General features: G+C 47.4%; 1 protein-coding gene across 1 annotated transcript in view; it reads left to right on the forward strand.

Annotated features, from left to right (window-relative positions):
- Nucleotides 1-20,710, forward strand: part of SIRT6 (sirtuin 6) — a 60,978-nt gene extending 40,268 nt beyond the window's left edge. The window contains exons 4-8 of the mRNA XM_069216174.1: nt 10,631-10,690; nt 18,265-18,360; nt 18,763-18,843; nt 19,136-19,259; nt 19,947-20,710. Of these exons, the coding sequence (XP_069072275.1) occupies nt 10,631-10,690; nt 18,265-18,360; nt 18,763-18,843; nt 19,136-19,259; nt 19,947-20,417 (832 nt within the window). The 3' untranslated portion in view covers nt 20,418-20,710. The remainder of the gene's footprint in view (nt 1-10,630; nt 10,691-18,264; nt 18,361-18,762; nt 18,844-19,135; nt 19,260-19,946) is intronic.
- The last annotated feature ends 5,035 nt before the right edge of the window (nt 20,711-25,745 follow it).

Raw genomic sequence — 25,745 nt, forward strand, 5'->3', positions numbered from 1 at the left:
ATTTTGAGCGGGAGAATCGCCTGCGGTGTGGGAGACTGAGTCTGACCCACTACAGGTGACACCTGTCTCCCCAGTCCGGGTTTCACTCCAGCTAGCTATCAGTGCCTCATCTCTTCCCAAGGGCAAGGATGATTGGGCAGCCGAGCGCATGACATAATTGATTTCTCATGGAAACCGTGGTCACTCAGGTCTCAACCGTTTGTCTCAATTACTTTAGTCTCACATACACAATGACAAACAGAGGCAGTATATGTTTCAATAAGATTTTAATGAAGCGACTGCATCTTAGATAGCAAAGTATGTGCTGCAATAACCGGGATGATACAGCATGACAAGATTAAAATTGTGACAAGGAAAGTAAAGCATAGAAATAACGCTACTATATTGTCACTAGAGTCAATAGACTAATTCCTCCATAGGCTATAGTAGAGCACTGCGTACTAAGCTCTAATTCAGCCCTTGAGGTTCCCCTGGGAAGACATCATCCCCCCCCCCCATACCTGAGCAAAGGCCTGAAGTCTGCATAAGCAGCTGTAGCGAAGCGTTCAGCAATAAGCATACAGTTGTGGTTCTCTGGCTGGAATCTCACTCTAACATGAAAGGGACAGGGAAGCGTTTTTATAATAAAACAGCTGATGTTCCGAGAAAATGTCCCTACGTAAGGATGTGTGTTTTTTATGAATGTCAGAAACAAAACTTGTACCACGTTCACCGGCAACCTATCTTACTACAGCACAGAGTGAGCAAGAATGTCTTGTTTGAGAACGTAGTGCTGGCCTAGGCAAAAACAGCTAGATAGAAAGAAATAAAACAAGACCGCAAAAGTGACTATTATAAGAATAATAAAACAAAGCTGAATAAAATATATCTAGGTTAAAGTGCACAGCGGCAGGCCTTGTATGCTAAAGTAATGTGCATGGAGCTATACCAAAAATGGCTACACAACAATCCTATGTGGAAAGTGTTTCCATGTTGTGCGTGATGACCACCGAGGTGCAGTTATCATGTTATGGGACACAGCCCTTAGTAGTATGTCGGGTGATGAAACGTAAGAGATGGACACACAGTTGTCTGGTTTTCATTATGCTATTAGCTTTGAACAGCTCTGCTGATCCCTTTATGGTATTTCTTTTTAGCTGGTTACTGCACTGGGTTGTCCAATCTGAGATTTTTTAGGATCGCTGTGGTCCTGAGCTGCTATGCCTTTTCACTGGCTAGTTGTCAGCATGAAGCAGTGCAACACTTCTTCCTGAAGATGATTATGTCTCTGTATACTTCACCTCACAGAAGAACATCTAATGCACCCAGGAAATGGCCTTTTTCCTATGGCAGAGTATAACCACAGTATTTGATGGCACTTTGTAACTTTGCATTTTCATGCTGGTGTGCTTTATGAAGCAACTTCAGATTCATCCCTATTCTGCTGCTCTAGAATGCTTTGATGCCATGACAAGAGCTAGAAGGAGGAGCAGTTATAGGTGTTGGCTGAGGAATTATTAGTTAAGGTGAGGTCTAGGCACATGGGTGAAATGAAACCTAGGTCTGGCAGGTGGAGTGAAACCAGCATGAGGAGAAATGTAACGATAGAGCGCATACAGGGTAAATGGAAGTCTAAATTGGAAGAGTCCTGGTAAGGAATATACCTCCCTTGTGAGCCATAAGGCAAAGTTAACTTCTTATTATCACAGCTCCTTACCGCACGCTGTTACCCCCACATCACTTCATTTGTGTGGATTATCACTTACCATGACAGTTTCAGATTAAAACTATTACAAGACTTTCTGAAGCCCAGCAAATTGATTTAAAAGTGGTAGTGTCTGCTTTCGAAGCTGACAGTTTTGTATCTTGGACTTCCATTGAGATTCACTCAAAATATAGTCCAAAAAAGCTGAGCCTGCTGGGGGACTTCCGGACCCTTACTCCTGAGACCTTATTGCTGCTGATCTTTTTGATTTTCATTCATCCCTTTGCGTACACACAGGCTCCTTAACCACAGTAGTACCCAAAGCAGGCTGAGAAGAAAAGGCAAAAATGCTTGAGATTTGGGAAATCCAAGATCCATAGAGGGCCCCTCTCTCCTTCACTGGTGATCACAGGCACGCTGCCTTGCCGCAGAATCCAAGAAGTGAAATAACTCTTTCCTGTCTGCTGTGATATTTTGGTGGATGTCTTTAATAAGTAAAGTTGCAGTGACTCCAGCTATGACATTGGATGTCAAGAGAAAGACATTGGCCCCATTCCTGCAGCTCTTCACACACAGTGCAAGGTGTCTGGTGAATCCTGACCTTCTGTGATTCTAAAGCCTCTCCTTAATGCACATGTTTAAGGAGTGGCTATGGGATAATTGGATAATGCACAAACATAGCTCTTGGCATTTTTCTCCAATCAGAATTTGAGTAAGAACAGATTGTATTACGTCTGGAGATCGAGGGATCACTGAAAGAACATATTAAACACATAATTTCTGGGGGGTTGATAAGTTGGTTGGAGTGAACATTAATGTCTCTGGTGGGACAGAGTAAGATAGTTTATTATTTATCCCCAGTTTTGCTCCCTTCCTTTGCCCTTGTTGAGGATGGCCTAATCATCTGTCATCATTCAAGGCTACAACTAAAGAAGCAGAATTAATACATAACCTTGCTGAAAAAAGAAGGCTCTATCCAAGGGGAGGTACCCTGCAAGTGCACTGAAAGTGGCTGTAAATGACCATTGAGGGACATAGGTACTACTCCTGGAAGGATTAGACAGGAGTATGAAACAGGGTATTGTCTGACCATGGGTTGATTAATTTGGTTACTAACTGGTTGGTCCTAGACTTCCTAATAGGTGAACCATGGATCGGTCCCTATTGTAATACCTGTTTTTTTTCGAAATATTTTCGGGCCTCATATGTTAGACCTGAGATCTTTTCAAGACCTCCCTGCGGAACCAGATTACACCCTACTCACCGCTTTCAGTAACACTGGCCAGTGTTTGGTTGATCCTAAGGAACTACTTAGATTACCAGATACGCATAACTATGTGCAGCCAACCAGTCTGAGCTCTAGAGCGGGTTCATGAGACATTCTATGCAGGGGTGCATACTCTAGGTTTTAATAACATGAATTCAGTAAAGACTACAGCAGTTTCTGATTTGCGGTCTAGAAGCAAAAGGGTTTAATTGAAAAGATTTACAGTCCAAGTGCAGATAAGAAGCTCCAGACAACACAGGGAATTAGCAGGATATTTACAGAATATTTTGCCCTTTTCAGTTAGAATCTTCTCCTGGTGACATTTTGCCTGTGTTGTATGTGCCCGTTTGATCGTGGCTTCCTCTCGATTTCTGTAATGAAAAAGATCAGTAGAGTTTTTTTAATTATTATTATTTATTGAGTTTTTAGAGCATAATGCCAATAGCATACACATTCCAAACCATGAGATATCAATGAATAGTATACTTTTGCAGTGATGCTGCTTTCATCACTCCTTCGTGGCCATCCCCGCTCCATGACAGGGGACTACCCCTGTTGTATCTTTAAATGAATGATACGTCTAACATCTCTGTTTTTGTCATTGCCCTGTGCCCCACCCATGCAGAGCAGTGCAGGCCATCTTTGGTTATAGCTTGTGCGCAGCCGGTCCATAACCAAGTACATATTGCAAATACAAACCCTTTTCTCCTCCTCATCAAAACCCTTGCCAGTGGTGGGGGTGCGGCAGACTACCAAATTGCAGCTAAGGATCCCAGTGCCCTATGGTCCCCTTCGCTTGATCGATTAATACACCTCCCCCTCCTGTGTCTCCAAGTAAGTCTGAAACGGGACCCAGATGTCCCTTGGGCGACTGCAGCTTGGAAGGAGTTCATCAGATACATCAGACTGCAGACTGCAATACATCATATCCCTTGTCCATTTCCCCCACCGTTGGCAAGGGGCCCCTATCCCAGCGCATAGCCACAGCTTTAGTGGTCTAGTCGCGGGTGGTAGTCACTTATCATAGCCTACCAACGCCAGCATGGGGTTTGGCTCCACCGACACTTCTGTGATGAAACCTAACTCTTGGAGGTCTGCCTGCCAGGAAAGCTGTATGCCCGGACAAGCCCATGCCGCATGTAGGAAACCGGCTTCATCCTCTGAGCATCTAGAGCACTTTGCGTTGTCACGGAGGCCGTACCTGTGCAACCGGGACAGGGTATGATAAACCTGGTTAAGGTATAAGGTATTTGAAGTGTATCAGCCTGTGGCGCCCATTAAGGGAAATGGTTTTAATTACAGAACAACAATATTCCCCTTGCTTATCATCTATAATGGTTCCCAAGTCCCTCTGCCATGCCAGTCGAGCTTTAAACACCACTTACCTACGCGCTTCCTGCATCGCAGAATACAGTCTTGATATTACGTGGCCTGGAGCGGAGTGTTGCTGCAGCGACACCAGAGCGAGGACTGGAAGAGGCTCGCCGAGATCTCCTAGTATCTCCCACAACGCAGCACATGCTCTATATTAATAGAACCTAGTCAGTGGAGTGATATTGACCTTGTCTCGTTGCATCTCTTCCCAGCCCCGTAAATGACTTTCCTCAAACATATCTCCCATAGTAGCGATGCCCAAGTCCTGAAGTGCTTTAACAGTGACCTTCAACAGCAGAAGCCAAGCACATCACTCCAAAGACCTGGTCGATGAGTATAGTAAGGAAACCTGCGTTTCCACTCATTTCTGCCAGGCGAATGTAGTCGAATTGAGTGAGTCCTGCATCCCGTATCGCGACTCGGTCTGTCAAACAGAACCCAAGGCAGTTTGGCTTGTGCTGCCACCCCCGCAGTAAACATGGGGTAGATCTGCCGGTCCGTGTACCCAGTTGTGAGCAAACTGTGCCTGTGCAACTTGGTAATACGCTTCTAGATCTGGGGCACCTAGCCCCCTCCCCCCTCCATATCATACGGGAGAGTCAGTGTATGCCATCCTACTCTGGGCAGAATCATCTGCCCAATGTAGCAGATACTCCATTTGCACCGGGCAGTACTAGAAGTAAGTGGGAATACCAGCTACTTTTCCCAGTTTACGCGGAGTCCAGCATGACAACCAAACAGCACCACTTTGTGCAGCACCAGTGCAAGGTTCCAATCTGGGTCCCTGACATACAGCAAGGTGTCATCCATATATGCAGACACTATCAGGGTATAATATGGAAAGTGCAACCCTCTATGTGAATGGTATTCCCTGAGCGCGCATGCCAATGGCTCGGCAACAAGTGCATACAATAGGGGAGAAAAGGGGCATCCCTGCCTCGTTCCTCACTCTACAGGGATAGGGGGAGTCACTATGCCATTCAACTGCAGTCTAGCAACTGGCCGAGTGTACAGCACCCTGACCAGTTGAATAAATATATCTCCTGCACCAAGTCACGGGGCAGAACTGCTTGCATAAATCCCCACTCCACTGAATGTAATGCCTTTTCGATATCTAGAAAAACTGCAACTGCTTTGACACTCTGATCTGTGTGCTGCATTGCGTTGAAGAAGGTACGTAAATTGTATGATAGGTTACGCCCGGTACAAACCCAGTCTGCCCCAACCCCACCACCTGAGGCAAAAGGGGGGCCAGCCTATTCGCCAGGACCTTGCCATACAGTTTATCATCCACATTCATGAGGGACAGCGGCCTATATGAGGAACAGCGATCAGCTGCTTTACCTGGCTTTAATAGAACCACCGACAGGGCCTCGCACATTGTGGGAGTCATACAGCCATCAGCTGCCATCTAGTCAAAAAGTGTAACCAGATGTGGTACAAGCACAGCCTGGTACGCCCTATAAAAGGCTACCATGAGCCCATCAGTGCCGGGCACTTTGCCCGCCGGCATATCCTTCAGGGCAGCCCTGACCTCTTCCGGCATCAATGGGGCCATTAACCATTCCTTATGGTCATCCGTAAGCCATGGCCCGACCATGTGAGTGAGGTAGTCCATAACTGCAGCTTCATCAAACTGCAAGAGACTTGTATAAGTCTGTATAGTAATCACTGAACCGCCCCACCACAGACCCAGCATCACTCCACACTCTTCCAGTATCATCCCGTATTTTCAATATTACATTAGTCTCAAGTCGGGGTGAAGGAGCGCCGCCAGTGTGGCCCCCGGCTGTTTACCCTCACCATAAACTCACACCACCACATACTTTCCCATGTGCATCACCTCAGTCTGGGCTACCTCCTAAACTTCTGTCAGTTTGCCGCATGTCTCATTCAAAACCGCATCATCTCTCCCCTCCAACTGTTTGCTTTCCAGGTCCGCTATTTCTGTTTCCAACCTACTAAGTTGACTGTGCAGTGCCCGCAGGACTCCCCCGTGCTTTGCCATTGTGACGCCGCGTATATAGACCATAAACGCCTCCCAGACTGTGGGGAATTTTTCTACCGCCCCCACATTCAAGGCAAAGTATTCTTTTATATCCCAATCCAGTTCTGCCCTAAACGCCTCATCTCGTTGCGAATTCGGCGGGAACCTCCAAGAGAAGTCTGGTGGGAGTGGCACAGTGAAATCAATCCCCAGAAGTATCGGTGAGTGGTCTGAATATGTACGTGGCAAAACCTCACAGGCCTGTATTTGGGGGGCTAACTGTTGTGAGCATAGCTAGTAATCTATGTGGGTGTGTATATCATGCACTGTTGAGTAATGAGTGTACCCCAGAGTCATTGGGTATCAATGCACCCAGACATCCTCCATCCTCTCCTGTGTTAAAATCTCAGTAAGAGCCCAGGCCGCTGATGAGGGACATCTCGGGGGACTAGGAGAACAGTCTGGATTTAGCACACAATTTAGATCCTCTCCCCATAACTGCGGTATGTCAGCCCATTGCCGTAGCCTAGCATTAGGGGTGTAATACACATTAGGGTAATCATAATTAGGGCCGTATATGCCCACCACCAGCATTGCGAGAGTCCCTAGTATACCTTTAGCCAATCTCCCCAATCAAAGCACCTTCTCACTGACTTATCATTCCCAAAAAACACAGTTTGGTCAGCAGCAAAGGACCATGGAAACCTAACAATTTGTACGACATGACAGACCCCTACCACCTGAAAATTGAGCTCGGCATCCAACCTCAATTCTGAGTGGGCCGACAGAGTGGGCAGCCTCAGCAGTCCATCGTTATACCAGCAAAAGCCTTATCCCCCGGTCATAGCCCCTAGTCTCATTCCACAGCGTCCATTTCCTCCTCTGCATCTCCATCGCCCGCTGATTGTGTGGTCCGTCGTTGTCCCTTGACCAGTTTCTTAGCGATAACTTGCTGCTGTTTCTATGGATCAGTGAGGATCTGGGCCTTTCCACCAACCATCACCCTGACTCTCCCAGGATAAAGCATGCTATAGTCTTGTTTCAGATCTCGGAGTTTCAGTTTACCCTGCAAAAACCTTTGACTGGATTCCTTCACATATTGGGTGGAGTCAGGGAAGAGGGATATTGTGGTGCCCTCATGGTGCAGTGTTCCTTTACCTCGGACCCGCCGAAGCGTCGCATCTCTATCCCTGTAATTTAATAGTCTTGTTATGATGGGGTGCAGCGGGGCCAACGAACGGTGCATCTGCTCCACCTCAAACATATCTGAGAAAGTTTCATGGCCCAGCAGGTCGGCCCGTAGCTGTTCCACATAACGCTCCATATTGTTAATTCGGGTCGACTCCACTATACCCACTCTGCGTACATTGTTCCTACGAGACCGAGTCTCCATGTCTTCTACTTTTGCTTGCAAGGTATGGAGAAGATTATCCACCTTCTTCTGGGCTGTCGCTAGCGTATTATTCTCATCTTCTGCCTTCGACACTCTTCGCTCCTCCTGGTCTAAACGTTCAGCGTGCCCATTCAGCCTGTCTGACATTCGATCCATCCGGTACATGACGGCATCTATCTTCCCATCAATTTATGTGAGGCTTTGTTTTATAGATATCAACATTTGCTTCAAGTCCGCTGCCTCCTCTGAAGCTCCCTCCAACGCCCCCTCGAAGGCAGTTACTCCTTCGCTCTGTCCCTTGAGAGCCTTCCTCGACTCGAATTGTAGTTTGATCTGCACTATATCTGAGGTTCCCATAGTGATGCGGTCCGTTTGTGGACAGTGGCTCCCCCGGACAGAGACAGATGTGGGGGAACGACGGTTCTATAGGGCCAAGAAGAATTGATTGTCTGCGAGGCCACAGCAATGCACTTTAAACAACCAGGGCACCCTAGTCTCCGTGGACCGCTCCTGCCCCACAGCTCGCATCAAGCGGGTCCTACTTCTCTCTGTGGCTCTTTTCAGGTAGGCCTCGTGCCAATTTACCCTCTCCTGAGCCCCTGGTCTCGGAGCGTTATCGGTTGTCTCTTAATAATGCTCCTCCAGGCTCCTGCGGCCACCCCCAGACCATCAGCCGTTTGCGCATCTCGTTCCCCAGGCCGTCCGATACTCCAGGTCCAGAAATGGGGCGTCACTCTATCCGCCCACCTCTTAGGTCCAAAAGGCGATTCGCGGACAGAGCACTCTCTTGTGTCGATCCTGCCCGGCGCGTGGGGCCGGCGACTGCACACTACCCTCTGCCTAGGGCCGCCCCGGCCCGCTTATCCAAGATCCCCCAGTCAGACCGCCGGGTCCGCTCACCTTCGCTGCACTCGACTCGCCACCTGGGCGTGGATCACTCTCCCCCGGGTGCGTCCGCAGGGCAAGGCTGGTTCCACCTCCTCTTCCCGCCGGGCCCCTCCTCTGCCCGCAGGGCCCCCGCTGCTCTCCGCCACACTCCACAGGTCCGCCCAATGCCGAGCAGCCTGCGCCACCTCTCTCCGCCCCGGCTCAGCAGGTCCAGCTAAACTGTCCCCAGAAGCGCACTCCCGCATTTGGGCGCCCTTAATGCCAGGATTATTCAGGATCGTCTTCTCAGCCGGAGGAGCTCTCGGCCTATGCAGCCATAGTGGCCCCAGGCAAGCTCCACACCCCCTAAGATCACTAGAGATGTTGAAGATTTAGAAAGTGTGGGGCTTGGCCGGTTGCATAATACTGCTATTGTGGAATATTCTGTTGAGCGTGCATAGTCCACTGTACGTGTGTCTGTCCAGGCCGGCCACCGAGGTGACCGCTGGGATCCGAGGCTTGAGTGGCTGGGGTACGTGTGTCTGTCCAGGCCGGCCAATGCTTGAGTGGCTGGGATACGTGTGCCTGTCCAGGCCGGCCATGGAGGTGACAGCTGGGGTCCAATGCTTGAGTGGCGGTGATACGTGTGTCTGTCCAGGCCGGCCATCGAGGTGACCGCTGGGGTCCGAGGCTTGAGTGGCTGGGATACGTGTGTCTGTCCAGGCCGGCCATCGAGGTGACCGCTGGGGACGGAGGCTTGAGTGGCTGGGATACGTGTGTCTGTCCAGGCCGGCCATCGAGGTGACCGCTGGGGTCCGAGGCTTGAGTGGCGGGGATACGTGTGTCTGTCCAGGCCGGCCATGGAGGTGACAGCTGGGGTCCAATGCTTGAGTGGCTGGGATACGTGTGTCTGTCCAGGCCGGCCATCGAGGTGACCGCTGGGGACGGAGGCTTGAGTGGCTGGGATACGTGTGTCTGTCCAGGCCGGCCATCGAGGTGACCGCTGGGGTCCGAGGCTTGAGTGGCGGGGATACGTGTGTCTGTCCAGGCCGGCCATGGAGGTGACAGCTGGGGTCCAATGCTTGAGTGGCGGGGATACGTGTGTCTGTCCAGGCCGGCCATGGAGGTGACCGCTGGGGTCCGAGGCTTGAGTGGCGGGGATACGTGTGTCTGTCCAGGCCGGCCATGGAGGTGACAGCTGGGGTCCAATGCTTGAGTGGCGGGGATACGTGTGTCTGTCCAGGCCGGCCATGGAGGTGACAGCTGGGGTCCGAGGCTTGAGTGGCGGTGATACGTGTGTCTGTCCAGGCCGGCCATCGAGGTGACCGCTGGGGTCCGAGGCTTGAGTGGCTGGGATACGTGTGTCTGTCCAGGCCGGCCATCGAGGTGACCGCTGGGGACGGAGGCTTGAGTGGCTGGGATACGTGTGTCTGTCCAGGCCGGCCATCGAGGTGACCGCTGGGGTCCGAGGCTTGAGTGGCGGGGATACGTGTGTCTGTCCAGGCCGGCCATGGAGGTGACAGCTGGGGTCCAATGCTTGAGTGGCGGGGATACGTGTGTCTGTCCAGGCCGGCCATGGAGGTGACCGCTGGGGTCCGAGGCTTGAGTGGCGGGGATACGTGTGTCTGTCCAGGCCGGCCATGGAGGTGACAGCTGGGGTCCAATGCTTGAGTGGCGGGGATACGTGTGTCTGTCCAGGCCGGCCATGGAGGTGACAGCTGGGGTCCGAGGCTTGAGTGGCGGTGATACGTGTGTCTGTCCAGGCCGGCCATCGAGGTGACCGCTGGGGTCCGAGGCTTGAGTGGCTGGGATACGTGTGTCTGTCCAGGCCGGCCATGGAGGTGACCGCTGGGGTCCGAGGCTTGAGTGGCGGGGATACGTGTGTCTGTCCAGGCCGGCCATGGAGGTGACAGCTGGGGTCCAATGCTTGAGTGGCGGGGATACGTGTGTCTGTCCAGGCCGGCCATGGAGGTGACCGCTGGGGTCCGAGGCTTGAGTGGCGGGGATAAAATGTCAAATGAGTGGTGACCTGACACTTTGTTTCCTTTCTCCCTCCAGGGAGCGACTGTCGGAGCTCCATGGGAACATGTTTGTGGAAGAGTGCACCAAATGTGGCAAGTAAGTGACCTTAGCACCTGCTTCATCTCTCCTCAGCTTCGGCCAGTGAGCGCCGACTCCTAGGTCCTCCTGAGACGAGGTAGACCAGCTCTTGGCGCAGGGGGTCTCAGAACCAGGGGTACTGCCCCCAAGGAACTGGCTGTCGTGCGTGCAGCTCCCGCCTTGTTGACGCTCGGTGTATTAAGTTTAATTTTACTTTTGATTTTTCCAAAATGCAATTTGAAGAGTCTGGGAGTTGGTGTGCTGCGCGTGCAGCCCTCACTGCTTTCTGCCTGTGCAGATGTGACTGGTTTTTAAAAACTTTATTTTGTACAACTAGCTCGAAGTAGCGGAACATACATTGTTTTTACTAGGAGTTGCATACGTAAGTAAAGTGGCAGGAAAGAAAGTAGGCCCACATGAGCACAGCACTAGTGCCCAGGGCAGCGGTCATACGACCGTCATAGTAGATGGCGACTGACAAACGCGCCCTCTCTACAGTAAGAAGGGACAACCAGAAACATGACCGCTTTCTCGTGGTAGTACATCCCCAAGTCGGTGCTGTCTGATTGCGGCTTGGCACCTGCTACCCAAGCGGGCACAATGCTGGGTACGTATTGTTCCCATCACTGGACAGCTCGTTGATTTAAGTTGTAAAGCTTGCAGGCCTTCGGTGAAGCAGGGAGTCACCTCTACTGCATGGTGAGATTGTGCCGTCACTGGGACAACTGTGCAGAGAAGTTCAGAGGCTTCTGCTTCTCATTATATGTGTGCATTGAAAGAGGACTGGCGCGTGAATACCTAAGCTGAATGGAACCAGGCTTGAATCTTTAATCGACCCATGTGTTACTTCCGGCACTGTCCAGGGCGGCTCGAGTTTTGTTCGTGATCCGGAGACATAGGCATATGGTAATCCAATCAGATATTCTGGTGGCCATTGTAGTGTCCTAAAGGATCTCTGGGATTTCCTCAGACAAGAGATTTGATATCAAGTTCATCATTTGTGTCTGTGTTTTATGCTGTCACAGCTGACGCCTTCTGAAGTGTTTCAAGTACATGCACAGACTTTGTCATGTCAGAGCATGTATGGAGGGCGTGGGTGATCCCCTCCCCACAGGATTTAGATGCGGCACTGCGGGTGTGGTCTTCTTGCATCTGACATATCCTGTCTAGAATTATTGGTCTACAATAGCTCTGACCCTCTCTAAGGCAAATTCCTATCACTTTATCCCCCAAGCTAGTGCCATGGGGGATCCTGGCAGAGGGGATTGGTCCGGCTTTCAGTCGCTAAACATAGGCTCTCCCACCAGTGTGAGGCTGGCTCCACAGGTGGGAGCTGCCTCAACAAACATGATAGGATCTGTGACACCAGGACATCCTTCAGTGGAAATGAACCCCATGCATGATGTTGGGACCGCATGTATACTGTATGGTATGTGTACTGTCACAGTAGTATTTTCTTATCGACATACCGTGAATATGAAAAGTGCTTTTCCCAACATCTTGTCACTGTTGGTATATTGTTAATGTGAAAACAAAGCTTTGGCGTGTACCTATGACGTGGCATTGTAGTAAATGCGCACAGTGGGTGATAGCATATCAGCTATTCCCTCAAGATACCCGTCCATTCTAAAGGATGGCGTGCGCGACGAGCCTTCTCGAGGCCGCCACGTGCACAGGACTCCGGGCTAAGGCCCTGGTCCCGTCCGTGAGCTGTTCTGAGCATGGTACCTGAGGATAAAGATGTGGGCACCTTCACAGAGGCGCACCTCCCCACTGGTCAAAAACAGATGCGCAGCTGAAGCAGGGCTTCCTGGGCCAAAGGACGACTGTCTGTCTCCCTGCCCTGCACCTGCTGCACCCGCTTGAGTTTTTGAAAAATGGTTTCAGTATTTTCTTTCAAGACTGATTTGCCTTCATACTGAGTGAATTTAAAAATATCCTTTAAAATGTGAGTGATAATGATCTCCCGTTTCCTTCCAAGCAAAAGGCTTCAGCAACCGTCCATTCTTTTCTAGACAGATACCAACATCTGGAAGAAGGTAGCTCCCCGGGGCTGGACAATTCAGAGCTCTGAATGCAAACGGTGCTCCCTTCTGTTCACTTTAAATGGTGTCTCTGGTGTCCTGGCTGCTCCCAGGCACTGAAAGCAACCCGAGGCCTCCACGGCATGAGGGATATCACCGCGCGCTAGGACAGAAGTAACTGACAGCTGTGTGTGCCATTCGGCGCGCTCTAGCTGCACTAATTGCAGAAGTTTCAAGGTCCGTCCCGGGGACACAAAGCTGCTATTTATAATCTGGGTAGATGAAGGCGGAAGTATATCCGAGGAGCTGCTCAGCGGAGCGCGCGGCCTCGCCGCAGGGTGGGCCTCGGGCATCTCCTAGGTGCCCAGCATGGCCGCTGTTCTTGATGCCAGCTTTGGATCTGGTGCTCCTTGAAGAGAAAGAGCAGATCAGCTTCTAAAGGTGCTCGGTGCGTTAATATGCCCACTGCAGAGATCTGTGTAACAAGCAGGTATAAGGCTTCAAGCCCTTCAGGTAGACTCTCTCTTTTACCATTTCAAAGAAGCTCATGCATTCATTCATTCATTCAGGAGTTCCGTGGAGTGCTCTGCCTCATCTTTCGCCTGCCTCAGAGAACCGTTTCGTTTTGGTTATCGTCACCTTGTCAGCGGAACTGAGACATTGTAGTTTCTGTAGCGCCTCATGCGATTTTTCAGTGGTATAATGGTTCAGTTCATCAGTGGTTGGAGGACTGGCCATGTTTTCTTTCATCTTCAAGACTAAGCCAGCAGGCTAGTCGAATGCATCATTAAACGTGGTTTACATACATGTTGCCAAGGTTATCGTACCACCATTATCTCTATGCAATAAGTCCACAAAAGGAAGAACCAGAGGAGCCAGTGGGGGCGCTCGAGAACCCACAGCCAGGGATCAGTATTCCTAGTCTGATTTCTAGCAGGAACAGCTCCTCACCGATCCCAGGATTATTATTTTTTTACTAGTTCTGGCGACTGTCCAGTGTGTTTCACAAGTCACCTTGTCCACTGTGTTCCTAACTTTTCTAATTCATTTGTCACAAAATCATCTTTCATGACTCTAAAAAACAGCACATTAGGTCTGGAAAAGTGCTAGCGTGTCTCTAAAATTTAACATGTAGATTATCATTGGTTATTGTGCTGATCTCAAGGGGATGTAAGAGCCAGGAAGTTGTCTGCAGGTTCTTCAGAGAGAAAAATAAGACTGGGGGTTTGAAGTGTAGATTCAGCCTCTTCTGTCCAAATTAGACCCCCTCCCCTACCTTCTCCACCCCCCCCCCCCCTCCACAAACCCTGGGGAATAGTGACATCTGCCCAGTACCTGGTTTTCAAGTCAGTGGAGTAATTGTGTCATTTTATCTTTCTGCTATGAGTGATTCTTACACTGGCACTGAATAGAGCCCTCAAAGAGTAAATATGCTGGTGGCTCTCAGTGTGCGCCTCTGTAAGGACATATCTGCTCCTGCTTGATTGGTTGACTTGATTGCTCAGTCCTGTACAATAGTGTTGCACTCACGGCTAATCAGACCTTTGTAGATACTATTGGTACATGAAGTCTCCTATCTGAAACTCTTCCTGCAAGATAATCACCTCCCACGAAACCTCCCTCTCTCGAGAGGACCCTTTGTGGACCAACCCAAATTGCACCTTCACTCAGCACAAAGCAGTAGCTAATCACACCGTCTGTAAAACCATATGCTTTAATCTTCTTGAGTGGATGAAAGACAGTCCTCAAATCATTGTGACTCAAGATGTCCAAAAACCAAGCTTTTCCATGAGCCACTGTGTACCAGTTTGTCCATAACCTGCTGTGTTCACGTTCTCTCATGTCCCTCGGCATACATGTTCTTCATGATCCTCTGTGCATGTGTTTCTATGACCTGTGTACTGGATTTTCCATCACACCCTTTACAAGATTTTCTGTTACCCCCAGTCTGCAAGTTATTCTGTGACCTTTCTCTACCCAGGTTTTTGAGACCCTTTTATAGATGATGCCCTATCCCTTTTCTAAGGTTTTTCTGTGACCAAGTAGTATGTAGGTTTTTCTGCGACCTCCCTTGTGCACATTTTAAATGAATTTCTGGATGGAAGTGGCATAGCTATCATTAGGGAGCAACATGAAGTTTAGGGAAAGCATAGGCGCATATTTGTAAAAAATATAAAGATTAGATAAATAAAAAAATGGACTGTTGTCTTCAAACAAGTTGACAATTACACAGGCTGCTCTGTGTTGAACTTGATGGTTCTCACTTTTTCATCCGAACTATTGGCTTCTTCATCTTTAGCTTTCAACTTTTTTTTAGTATAGATTTGGGGTAGTGGCTGTTCAAAGAAAGTTAAAGAACTCCCCAGCATAATCCACCGTCCCACCAATTAAGAACAGAAAGCTCTAGTTTCTTCCAAAAGTCAAGCCAATCTCTGCTATGGACGAGATACCCCCCCACTGGAGTGGAAATATATGGGTTTATGCAGTCAGATAATGCTGACTGTTCCAAGGAATGTATGTGATGTATATGCTACTCGGGTCTGTGTATGAGCCGTTCTTCAGGAGCCCTGGCATGAACATAGGTGCCCCCCCCCCCCACTTCCCACCAAACACCATAATTGCCTGGAAGCCTTCGTCCTCAGGAACAATGCCCATTGCCGGGATTGAAATGAAGGAGCTACTACATTGCGCAAATAACGGGGTGCAGAGTTATTCTAAGACATATAGGGCATCTCCAACACCCTTGTTTGCTCCTTCGCACAGCGGGGGGTTGCAGAACGGCTATGGCGGACTTCAGTGGCCAATGAGGTCCGCAACATTGACATGTGCAATCTTAAGGCACCGAGAGGTAAACAATGCAGGAGTCGGTCTCAGAAGTGCCACAGAAGGCCTATTGGAGGGTCACATGGAGGGCCTTTGCCATATGCGTTCATGATGGGCCATGGCTTTGTAAATACATTGATTACCTTTTTATTCACAGTTCTGCATCTCCTCTGCGCCTGACTGTCCAGTTCCTTTGTGAACGGTCATACAATGATCAGAACATATCTTTAGACTTTAGGATTTGTGTCTCTCTTCAGCCCCACCTTACCGCGTCTGCATCATTACTCCAGCTCACTGTGGTTTCTATCACTTTTGCAAATGGCACTTGAGTGCAGTGTCGTCAGGTGAAATACCGACTACATATGTATCACTTTTTTGCCATTTTCCAATTAACTCCTAGGTTATCGCATGATCCAACCTCTGAGGCCACAATAGTCCACCTTTGTCATGTACTTGAGATCTTTCTATCTCAAACTAGCATCCGACCCTCATGACTTACATGATTCTCCAGCTCTTCGTTGTGCCTTTGCTACATACATACTCTGAAACCTCAGCACCCACCATGTATTTACTGGGCACTGTGGTTGGCATGGGGCAGATTATACTCAGACCTATTAAAAAATATTCTTGTTCTGTGACATATGGATGGTAAAAAACCTCCTTCCTGATCTTCACTACGTCTAATTCCATTTTCACACTCAATCCCTAAAACAGATGTTATTCTTCTGCGCCACCTTTCTCAGGATTACTGTGAGAAGTGCTCATCCATGGTTTCTTCCCCATTCTTGTTACATCAGTGGGCCTGTGGTCCCCCCCAACACCTTTCCATGTCCACACAAATTGAGCACACTCGAGTACATCCTCAAGATCTTCACTCCATCCATTAAAAAAATAAAAACATAAACATATTTTGCGATCTAATGGCTTTCGCCATATAGTTCAGGCTCTGTTATTATCACAACTTGCCCTATGGAATACCTTGCGAATGGGAATTTCAGAATCCTCTTTGGATCCCCTCAGTGTCATTCTAGAGCCCCTCGCCAGCCTTGTGTCCGGTACTAGAAAATGCGATCACATGACCCCAGTTGTAAAGGATTTATTGGCTTCTCCAAGAATCTACTTTAAACTTGCCTGCATCGCCCTTAAAGTCGCTACCACCAAAATCTGAATGTCTAGTAGTATATAGAATCTGCAAAGGCTAGTCGGACCAAGAGTCGAAACAAAACAATTCAGAACACGTGATGTGGCTAACTCTTTGGAACACCCTTGTGGCTGGGCTAAGACGTCATAAAAATACAGATCTGCAAGTTTAAATCTATTCTGGACTAGTAACGAATGTTTTACTGTTTGAAAGCTAAGCACTGATTATTTTTGTCTTTCTTTTCTTCTACCTCCATCTTTTGCTTTTCTCTACCTTCTCGCGTGGCATTCTGCGCTCTACTGCGTAGCCTCTTTCTTCGGCATTAGCGATCCCATCCTCTCCATGCTGTTGAACTTTGTCATTCGTCGTTCTTCCTCTGCTTCCATGCGTTTTTTCTTACTCCTCTATCCCTGAGCTCTCTCCTGACCCTCCAATTTCCACTGGCCTTCATTATCTTAAAAATCCACTTATGCTCTGAAATCTATCTCTTTCTCTCACCTTTTTTTTTTTAACCCTGACACAAGCTTGAATCTTTGTTTTGGCTCAGTGAGTTCTCGTAACCATGATGGGCTTTCTTGTTGATGGTACTGGAAAGTTTTATAATTCTGCTTCTTCGTAAGCTATGTTGCCCCCTCAGTAGTTTTTTTTATAATATGTACAGCACACTGACATCTCTCTTATTTGCTAGGTTAGAGTTCCATAAAAATGCCAAGTAAAATATAAAAAATAAACGTACACGAGGACTCATGAGACTAACACCCATCATGTGTACAAGATTCCTTCCAAAGACCCACTATCCACAGGCATGACTGTATGAAACTACATTCAGGGTGCCACAACACATTATGATATATTTATGAAGCTACGTGTGATGCTACAAATCCACTCTTCGCGATGTACTTGAGACCATTTGAGGTTATAACACCACAATCACGTAATATATAAGGGTCTAGCTTAGGGTAACAATCGTAGTGTAGATGAGACTATCTAACTCTACAGTCCGGCACCATCAAGAAGTACACGAGGATCCCTTGTGATGTCACGAGGTCCCATCTAAGCCTTCCCGTCCCACCCTCGTGGCACACTGGAGACTCCAGCCGGCAGAACTAAAATCCATCTGAAGCTTCAGCACCAAATGCTTGTGATGTACAGGATAATTCATCTAAGGCATCACACTGCACCTGTATTATGTATACAGGCTCCATCCACAGGTACCACAGCATTATGACGTACATGAAACTATCGGAGTCAAAACCTCCCAATTGTCAGGACATAAAGCTCCCACATTTGTTGCAAGCCAAAGACCAAGACTCGAGAAGTGTGTCTGTCATTACTTCTGCTGGTAGTTCACTCATCAAGCCGTACTCGTGCAGGCTGTACTAGGCTCAGCTACAACACTTGATAATCCTACAGATCAAACTATTAAATACATTAAGGGCCATATGTACGAACACTTTTTCCCATAGACACAGAATGGGGAAAAACCTTTGCTACATCTGGCCCTTACTTCCTCTAGTTGTAAGGCAGCCTTTCTTTCATTCATGCTGGTATTGAACCTTGACTTCGACACATGCTTCCAAAAATAATTCTGTCTCATCTTTCAGGCAGTACGTGCGGGATACTGTCGTGGGGACCATGGGCCTGAAACCAACAGGAAGACTCTGTGATGTTCCCAAGACTAGAGGACTCCGCGCTTGCAGGTATGAATTTGAGAATACAAGTGCCTAATAGGATGTAGAAAAGCATATTCTAGGAGGTAGTTGAAGAGATATAGTCTGAATTGAGTTTAAGAATAATTAGGCCTACTTAAAACTGTGAATGGCCCAGTGATACAAGGGAAGGAGTCCAAAAGGTCACATTGACCTCTGGTAATTGGACCTAAGGTCTATTGTCTGGTATAGTGGTTGGGATGTTATGGGGAAACCTAAGGGGCCACGTCTAGAGAAAACTTTGTGGTACATGCACGGAAAGAAATAGGATTATGGCAACCAGCACATAACACCGAGAGGGCGGGGCCTAAGAGCAGTGCTGTTCATTCTGTGTCTTGGGTTGAAGAGCACACTTTAAAACTCATCACTTTGGTAATTTCTTTTTGTTACTAGAGGAAAGTTAAGAGACACCATTTTGGATTGGGAAGACTCGCTGCCAGACCGGGATCTCACTTTAGCTGAAGAGGCCTCAAGGTATTGTTTTTAGTGTCTCCCATTGACACTGTTAAGGACTCTTGGCATTTGTGGGCCCTTGAAGTGTCCATTAATACAGTTGTTGTGGGGTTGTGCGCACATGTTAGAGGAAGACTTGTTGCCTGTATTGCGGGACCACTGCAATAATAATCAGAGAGAGTGGGTGATGTTTCAGGATGTGTCTCCAAATAAGACGTCGGGTGGACAAGCAGCGATTATCTGGGTGGGGTGCTGGAGTGATTTTTGGTTTGCAATGCATTGATGCGGTGAATGTCATTGTTCATTCCATCAGGAAAGCTGACCTTTCCATCACCCTGGGAACCTCCCTGCAAATCAAACCCAGTGGTAATCTTCCTGTGATGACCAAAAAAAAAGGAGGGAAGTTGGTCATTGTGAACCTGCAACCAACAAAACATGTGAGTTGAACACTCTGCATGCTTACCTGTGCGGCTATGGGTTACTGATGAACATCCTACAGTGTGAGGCTGGAGGCAGCAATGCTGCAAACCTTAGTGCATGAGAATAATCCAACACACCGAAAACACAGTGGCGGGCATATGGGACATTTATTGTTTTTGGCTGTTGACCCATTTACGCCCACCACTAAATTATCCCTTTAAAACTTGGAGGGCATGTTACTTGTGAGAAATGCAGCTGGAATGTGTTGACCTATGCTCTGATCTGTACAGGAAAAGGGAACATGTTGCAGTTCTATAGGTGCCACTATATGCACACCTTGCGTGCAAGATGGACAGTAGTAATCCAGGGAAGGGGCGAGGAGTTTTCTTGGCGCTTTGGGGCAGCTGTGGTAGAGCAAAGTAGGCTGAACTCCTAGAGGGTGATCTTAGGACGAACATCTTCTGTTATCCAAGTAAAGATTTTGCGTAGCCTTGTATTCCTGTATTCTTAGTACAGTGCTCCTCATAGTTCATCATTCCCTATTTTGCAGGAGATTTTCTTGCAAAGAGGTACTCCTTGGCAGATTGGATTAAATTAAATCCCCTTTGGTTGTATTTTTGTTTTGTGGAAATTTTCTGATTGCAAAGGTTGACTTGGTCTGGCATGAAAGCTCATACTTGCATTTCATTCTCATTTTTAATCAGGACAAGCATGCAGATCTTCGAATCCACGGATACGTGGATGATGTCATGACCAGGCTTATGAGCCACCTTCAGTTGAAGATCCCGGAGTGGGATGGGCTACCAGGAGGAACATCGGTGAAGGACGAGGAGAAGCCAGGGCTCACCGGGCTGCCCACTGATGCTTCAGCCAAAGATTTAAAGATAGAGGAGGAGAAGAATGGGGTCGAAAGAATTATGCCACTTCCTGGAGCACACATGAAAGAAGACGGGGCCGACTCACCAGCATTAAAAGAGGAGAGATTACATTCCACAAAGCTTGAACCGCTTGTTAAAACATTTTCTGAGGACCCCTTCAGGGATCCTGAACACCATGCTCACCACAATGGTGTTGAAGGGCCTGTACAGCAAGAGAATGGAACCCACTGGGGAGCTGATTGTCACAACTCAGAAAGTCAGGCAAAGAGAGCACGGATACAACCGTCTCCCTCTTGAAGGCAATAGTCAAATCTTCTTTTCATGGTCTTTGAACAATCGAGAGGAGCATTCTTTGTACTGTATTTTTCACGCCACTGTTTTTATACTTTTAAATATTGTGTTCTTTGACTTTATGTCAGGTTCTAGAGATCTTCCGGGGAACAGCCCTGAACCTCCTGTCCCTGGGCTCCAGATCTCTGTTCCCGTATGTATTACTCATGCTCATTTTATAAACCTCTTTCCAGTATTTGCTTTTGGGTGATCCCAAAAGAACTTGCATGAATGGAATAAAGTCACAAAATGGAACCGTAGCAAGATCCAGGCTGTGTTTGTTTGTGGAGCTGTGGAACTGAGTGTGGAGCATGCACACACTAATTTCAGTTTCATGTGTCTGTTGGGGCAGGCTATTCTTGGTATATCATGCTTTACGGATTTGTAACCTCAGAATAATCCTCAACCGTGTGGCAACCACCTTATGCAGAAGCATCCGTTTACTGGGATCAATAGCGTTCCATTGAGCGTGTCCTCCGCAGACAGTTGCTTTCTACATGTGATATCATTGCCTGCGTAGGCTATTACTTTTCATTTTCTCTTTAAAATATGAGTTGGGCCATGATTATAAAATTTGAACCACAAAACCAGGCAACTGTGCTTATAGCATTGCACAAATAAGAATATTCATTCACTTGAGGGTGTTTAACCAACCAAAGGTCATGTTGGCTAAGTGCACACATAAACCAAACAAATACCAAAGATGTAGAAGAAGCACACCATAAGTGTCACTACTATTGCATGTCAATCCTTTTCAACAATATCATTCACTTTGGAGCGATCCCTCTTGTATGATTCCGAAAACGATAATCAGGACAAATTCTTCTCATTTTAGGAATCGTAGACTTAATTTAAAAATCACTAGATCAGCCCAGTCAACGCGTTTTGTTCTGTCATCAGGGCGATCCCTAATGATCCCATCCTGTGGTATGTCTGAATAAATGTGTAGCGAAATTATGGCCGATCCCTCACTATTTTCACAACCTACCAAAATAAACCAAAACCGGTTGACGATTTACTATCACTTGTTAGCATCCATAACTAGATTCCATCATCATGCCTCTGGGACCCTATGGTGTGATCCCTCTGGCTCTTTGGTATTTCTTTGGCCCATGAACAGCTTGATTGGTATTGTCAGTTGTTCAAGGGTGATGCAAGTGTTCACTGTCAGCCAGCGCAGTGGTGGAGGATTGGTTTCCCATGCACGCGGTTAGATGTCTCCGAACCATGCCAGCAGCTTGTTTCTGAGCGCTTGCTGGTGGCCGAATGGTCCTTAGCTTGGCTACTGTACTTTAATAATCTTGTCACAAAATATTCCACTCACCTTGTATCCAAAAATCCCTTTGATACAAAAGGGTTGATCCTATGGAACAATTTTACACACTGACCCAAAAACAACTTTCGACACTGAACACAAAACCGGCAGCAAATGTCTGCAGAAGAGAGGAACTCGAATGGTGATCGCTCACTATAAAAGGCATTTATAGCCCACAAGCAACACATTAAGTTGCCTACTTAAATGTCATATGTATGGCTGTCTCTTAGGTACACAGATAATAGGCCAATCCAGTAATTGAACTAGCCAAAGAGCAATATTTCAGCAAAAAACTGTGCTTTCAAATTTCAACCCAAATTGATCTGGGGTTGAGGTGCAAAGTTATTGTGGTTGCACCATCTATAACCTCTGAGGCTTGAAAGAGTTTGGGACCATACCTTACCTCTCAGTCTGTCCGCATTACCCCCCCACCCCACCCCCACACAAACACCGTCTCTCATACCTGGCCCATGCCCCTGCGTTCTAGTTTGCTGCGGGTGTCCTCTGCATGGGGGGACTACCAGCTTCTCCGCTGTAAGGCGATGGGAAAGGTCTTTTTTCCCAATTAAATCTTTCAGAACGCCCGCACAAACTAGGCCAGGCTCAGCGTAGATGTCAGCAAGTACCGAGGAAAGAGGTTTGGCCTCCAGGTGAAGAGACAGTGATGTGTCAGGTGAAGACAATGAAACAAAGTGTCTCATGAAGGCCCCAGGAGCCCAGGGTTATAGCAATGTAATTGGGTACTTTATTGCTCATAGACAGACGGGTAAGGGAAAGAAATAATGAAATATTTAAGTGCCCGCAGTATCCAGGAGATGAAAAAGTGAAATATCTCTTGTCTCTCCGCAGATCCGTTTTATTTGTTTTCTTACAGTTTTTCTGACATGGAGGCCTTATCAAAAGGACATGCGCTTCCTGTCCCCTCAGCCACTCCTGCAGGGGTACGTATGTATTTTCGGTTTCTTTCTGAGCTGTTTACAATGTTTTTATATTGTGGATTACCTCTACAGAAACTGTTTTATTGTCTAGCTTATTAAATATAAATTGGGCGAGGAAGGTTTTTTTTTTTTTTTTTTAACAGTCCAACTTTATATCTAGGGGTGTGTCGTAATTATAATTCAGCTCGCATAACTGCGCAAAAGTCATCATTCTGTTTCTTGAAGTCCCTTTCTCCTCTTCCCACTCTTTGATTCTACTCTCTACAGCTGAGACCATTAATTGTCACTCGTCTTTATGCCCAAGCCAGTGGGCTACTATTCCTGATTTCTGGTGATTACACGTTTCCCACTCCAAACATACGACAACATGTGTGTTGTGTGTCTGGGCTCCCGAAGGGCTGAATGTAGGCCTGATGCAGTGATGTTGGCAGGACTAAGCACGGTTTCCCTTCCATAGGGCAAGACCTTTCCATCTGCTGCAGGGAGCAGCCTTTGGGGCTGCACCTCTCAGACTACGGAGGCTGTCACAGTCACTGGCTGATGTCATCAGTGATGTAATTTAACATCTTATGAGTGATGTAATATGTGAGGTCATGAGTCATGCACAGCAGAAGTGCAAGTTATAGTTAGCTCAGTAAACTATAACTGGGTATTGCCAGTGGCGTTTTTTGTTGTTGTTAAATGTGCGTTTTTATCTAATTTCAATATTTATATCTGGGCATCCCCAACTTTTTTGTGTAATAAGAGCGACTTACGCTCAATGAAAATCATCCAGAGCTACTAATATTATTAGTGTTGGAATAGTGACCACATTCGTGGTCACCATATGCCAGCAGTGATCACCTCAGTGCTCCAGGCTGCTTGCCAGCAGTGATCTAAATAAACAAGCCTTTGTCAATTTGGAATACCTCTACATGGGCAATAAAAAACATATTGCGTGTATGCACAGTAACATGTCTGTATAGTTACTGTCCCTTGACGTCACAGCGGCATTGACACTGGAAAATGCAATTTCTCCAAATTTCCAGACTGGAGCTTGTGTGAAATCTCACGTCCAGGAATATTTTCCCATATTTCTGAGCCTTCCCTCTGCTTTTTGCAGGGAAGCACAGAATTACAGCTGGACACCAGCATTAAATGTAACAAAACTAATTGTGACAGTAGTTTCAATGAGCCAAGGGTGACCAAGATGACTCCATGTCGCGTGACATAACTTTTCCAATTCTGGTTTTGATTCAGCGTAGTGCATTCTGGAAGTTGGAGTCTTCATTCATTTTTTTGAACCAACACATTTGCCAACAATAATATGTAAAAGCAAAGTCCAGGAATGGAAACGTTTTGTCCTGGTCACATGGAGACATCTGGTCACCCTATACATGCCTACGGGAAATACAGTTGAGATCCAACTGTCTATTTCACTGTAGTGATCCCTCTTGCCGCTGTATAAGATTTTATATAGGTCACTGCGAAATTGGCAGACTTTAGGCATAAACATGTTCTTGAGAGTTCAAGAGAAAACCTACAGTTCAACCCGTGTTGTACATTAATAGAAATAATTAAAGGGCCTATATAAATTGGCCAAGGGAATAAGATAAAGGTGTAATGTCTAGTAGGTAAGCTGCTTTTCCAAGGAGTCGAGGAGTCGGAAGTGTAAAGCACACATCATACTTCACCAGTAATGTACCCCGGATGTGTTTTGAGTTGGGCATGGTAATTGATGAACAGAACCGGATGTACCGCACAGGTACATATGAGGCATCAGGGAGGCGGAAGTGAGGGCAAGCAGTGAATAAAGAGGCATAGATGCCAACAGGTCCGATTCAGACGGGAAACTCGATTGTTTTTCTTTTTTAAGCCTTTCACCTCTGGGAATGTAGAGCTCAGATGGTTACTGTATGCATGTAGAGCCTTTCACCTCTGGGAATGAGGTCTCAGATGGTTACTGTATGCATACAGAGCCTTTCACCTCTGGGAATGAGGGCTGAGATGGTTACTGTATGCATATAGAGGCTTTCACCTCTGGGAATGAGGGCTGAGATGGTTACTGTATGCATACAGAGCCTTTCACCTCTGGGAATGAGGTCTCAGATGGTCACTGTATGCATACAGAGCCTTTCACCTCTGGGAATGAGGGCTGAGATGGTTACTGTATGCATATAGAGGCTTTCACCTCTGGGAATGAGGGCTGAGATGGTTACTGTATGCATATAGAGGCTTTCACCTCTGGGAATGAGGTCTCAGATGGTCACTGTATGCATACAGAGCCTTTCACCTCTGGGAATGAGGGCTGAGATGGTTACTGTATGCATACAGAGCCTTTCACCTTAGGGAATAACGGCTCAGATGATTACTGCATGCATATAGAGGCTTTCACCTCTGGGAATGAGGGCTGAGATGGTTACTGTATGCATACAGAGCCTTTCACGTCTCAGAATGAGAGCTCAGATTATTACTGTACGCATACTGAGCTTTTCACCTCTGGGAATGGAGGGGAGAGATGGTTACTGTATGCATACAGAGCCTTTCAGCTCTGGGGATAAATGGCTGAGAATTACTGTATGCATACAGAGCCTTTCACCTCTGGGAATGAGGGCTGAGATGGTTACTGTATGCATACAGAGCCTTTCATCTCTGGGAATGGAGGGTTCTGGTGGTTACTGTATGCATACAGAGCCTTTCACCTCTGGGAATGAGGGCTGAGATGGTTACTGTATGCATACAGAGCCTTTCACCTCTGGGAATGAGGGTTCAGATTATTACTGTACGCATGCAGAGCCTTTCACCTCTGGGAATTGAGGGGAGAGATGGTTACTGTATGCATACAGAGCCTTTCACCTCTGGGAATGGAGGGTTCCGGTGGTTACTGTATGCATACAGAGCCTTTCATCTCTGGGAATGGATGGTTCCGGTGGTTACTGTATGCAAACAGAGCCTTTCACCTCTGGGGATAAATGGCTGAGATGATTACTGTATGCATACAGAGCCTTTCACCTCTGGGAATGGATGGCTCAGATAATTACTGTATGCATACAGAGCCTTTCA

The sequence above is a fragment of the Pleurodeles waltl genome, chromosome 12 (assembly GCF_031143425.1).
Source record: "Pleurodeles waltl isolate 20211129_DDA chromosome 12, aPleWal1.hap1.20221129, whole genome shotgun sequence".
NCBI lineage: Eukaryota > Metazoa > Chordata > Amphibia > Caudata > Salamandridae > Pleurodeles > Pleurodeles waltl.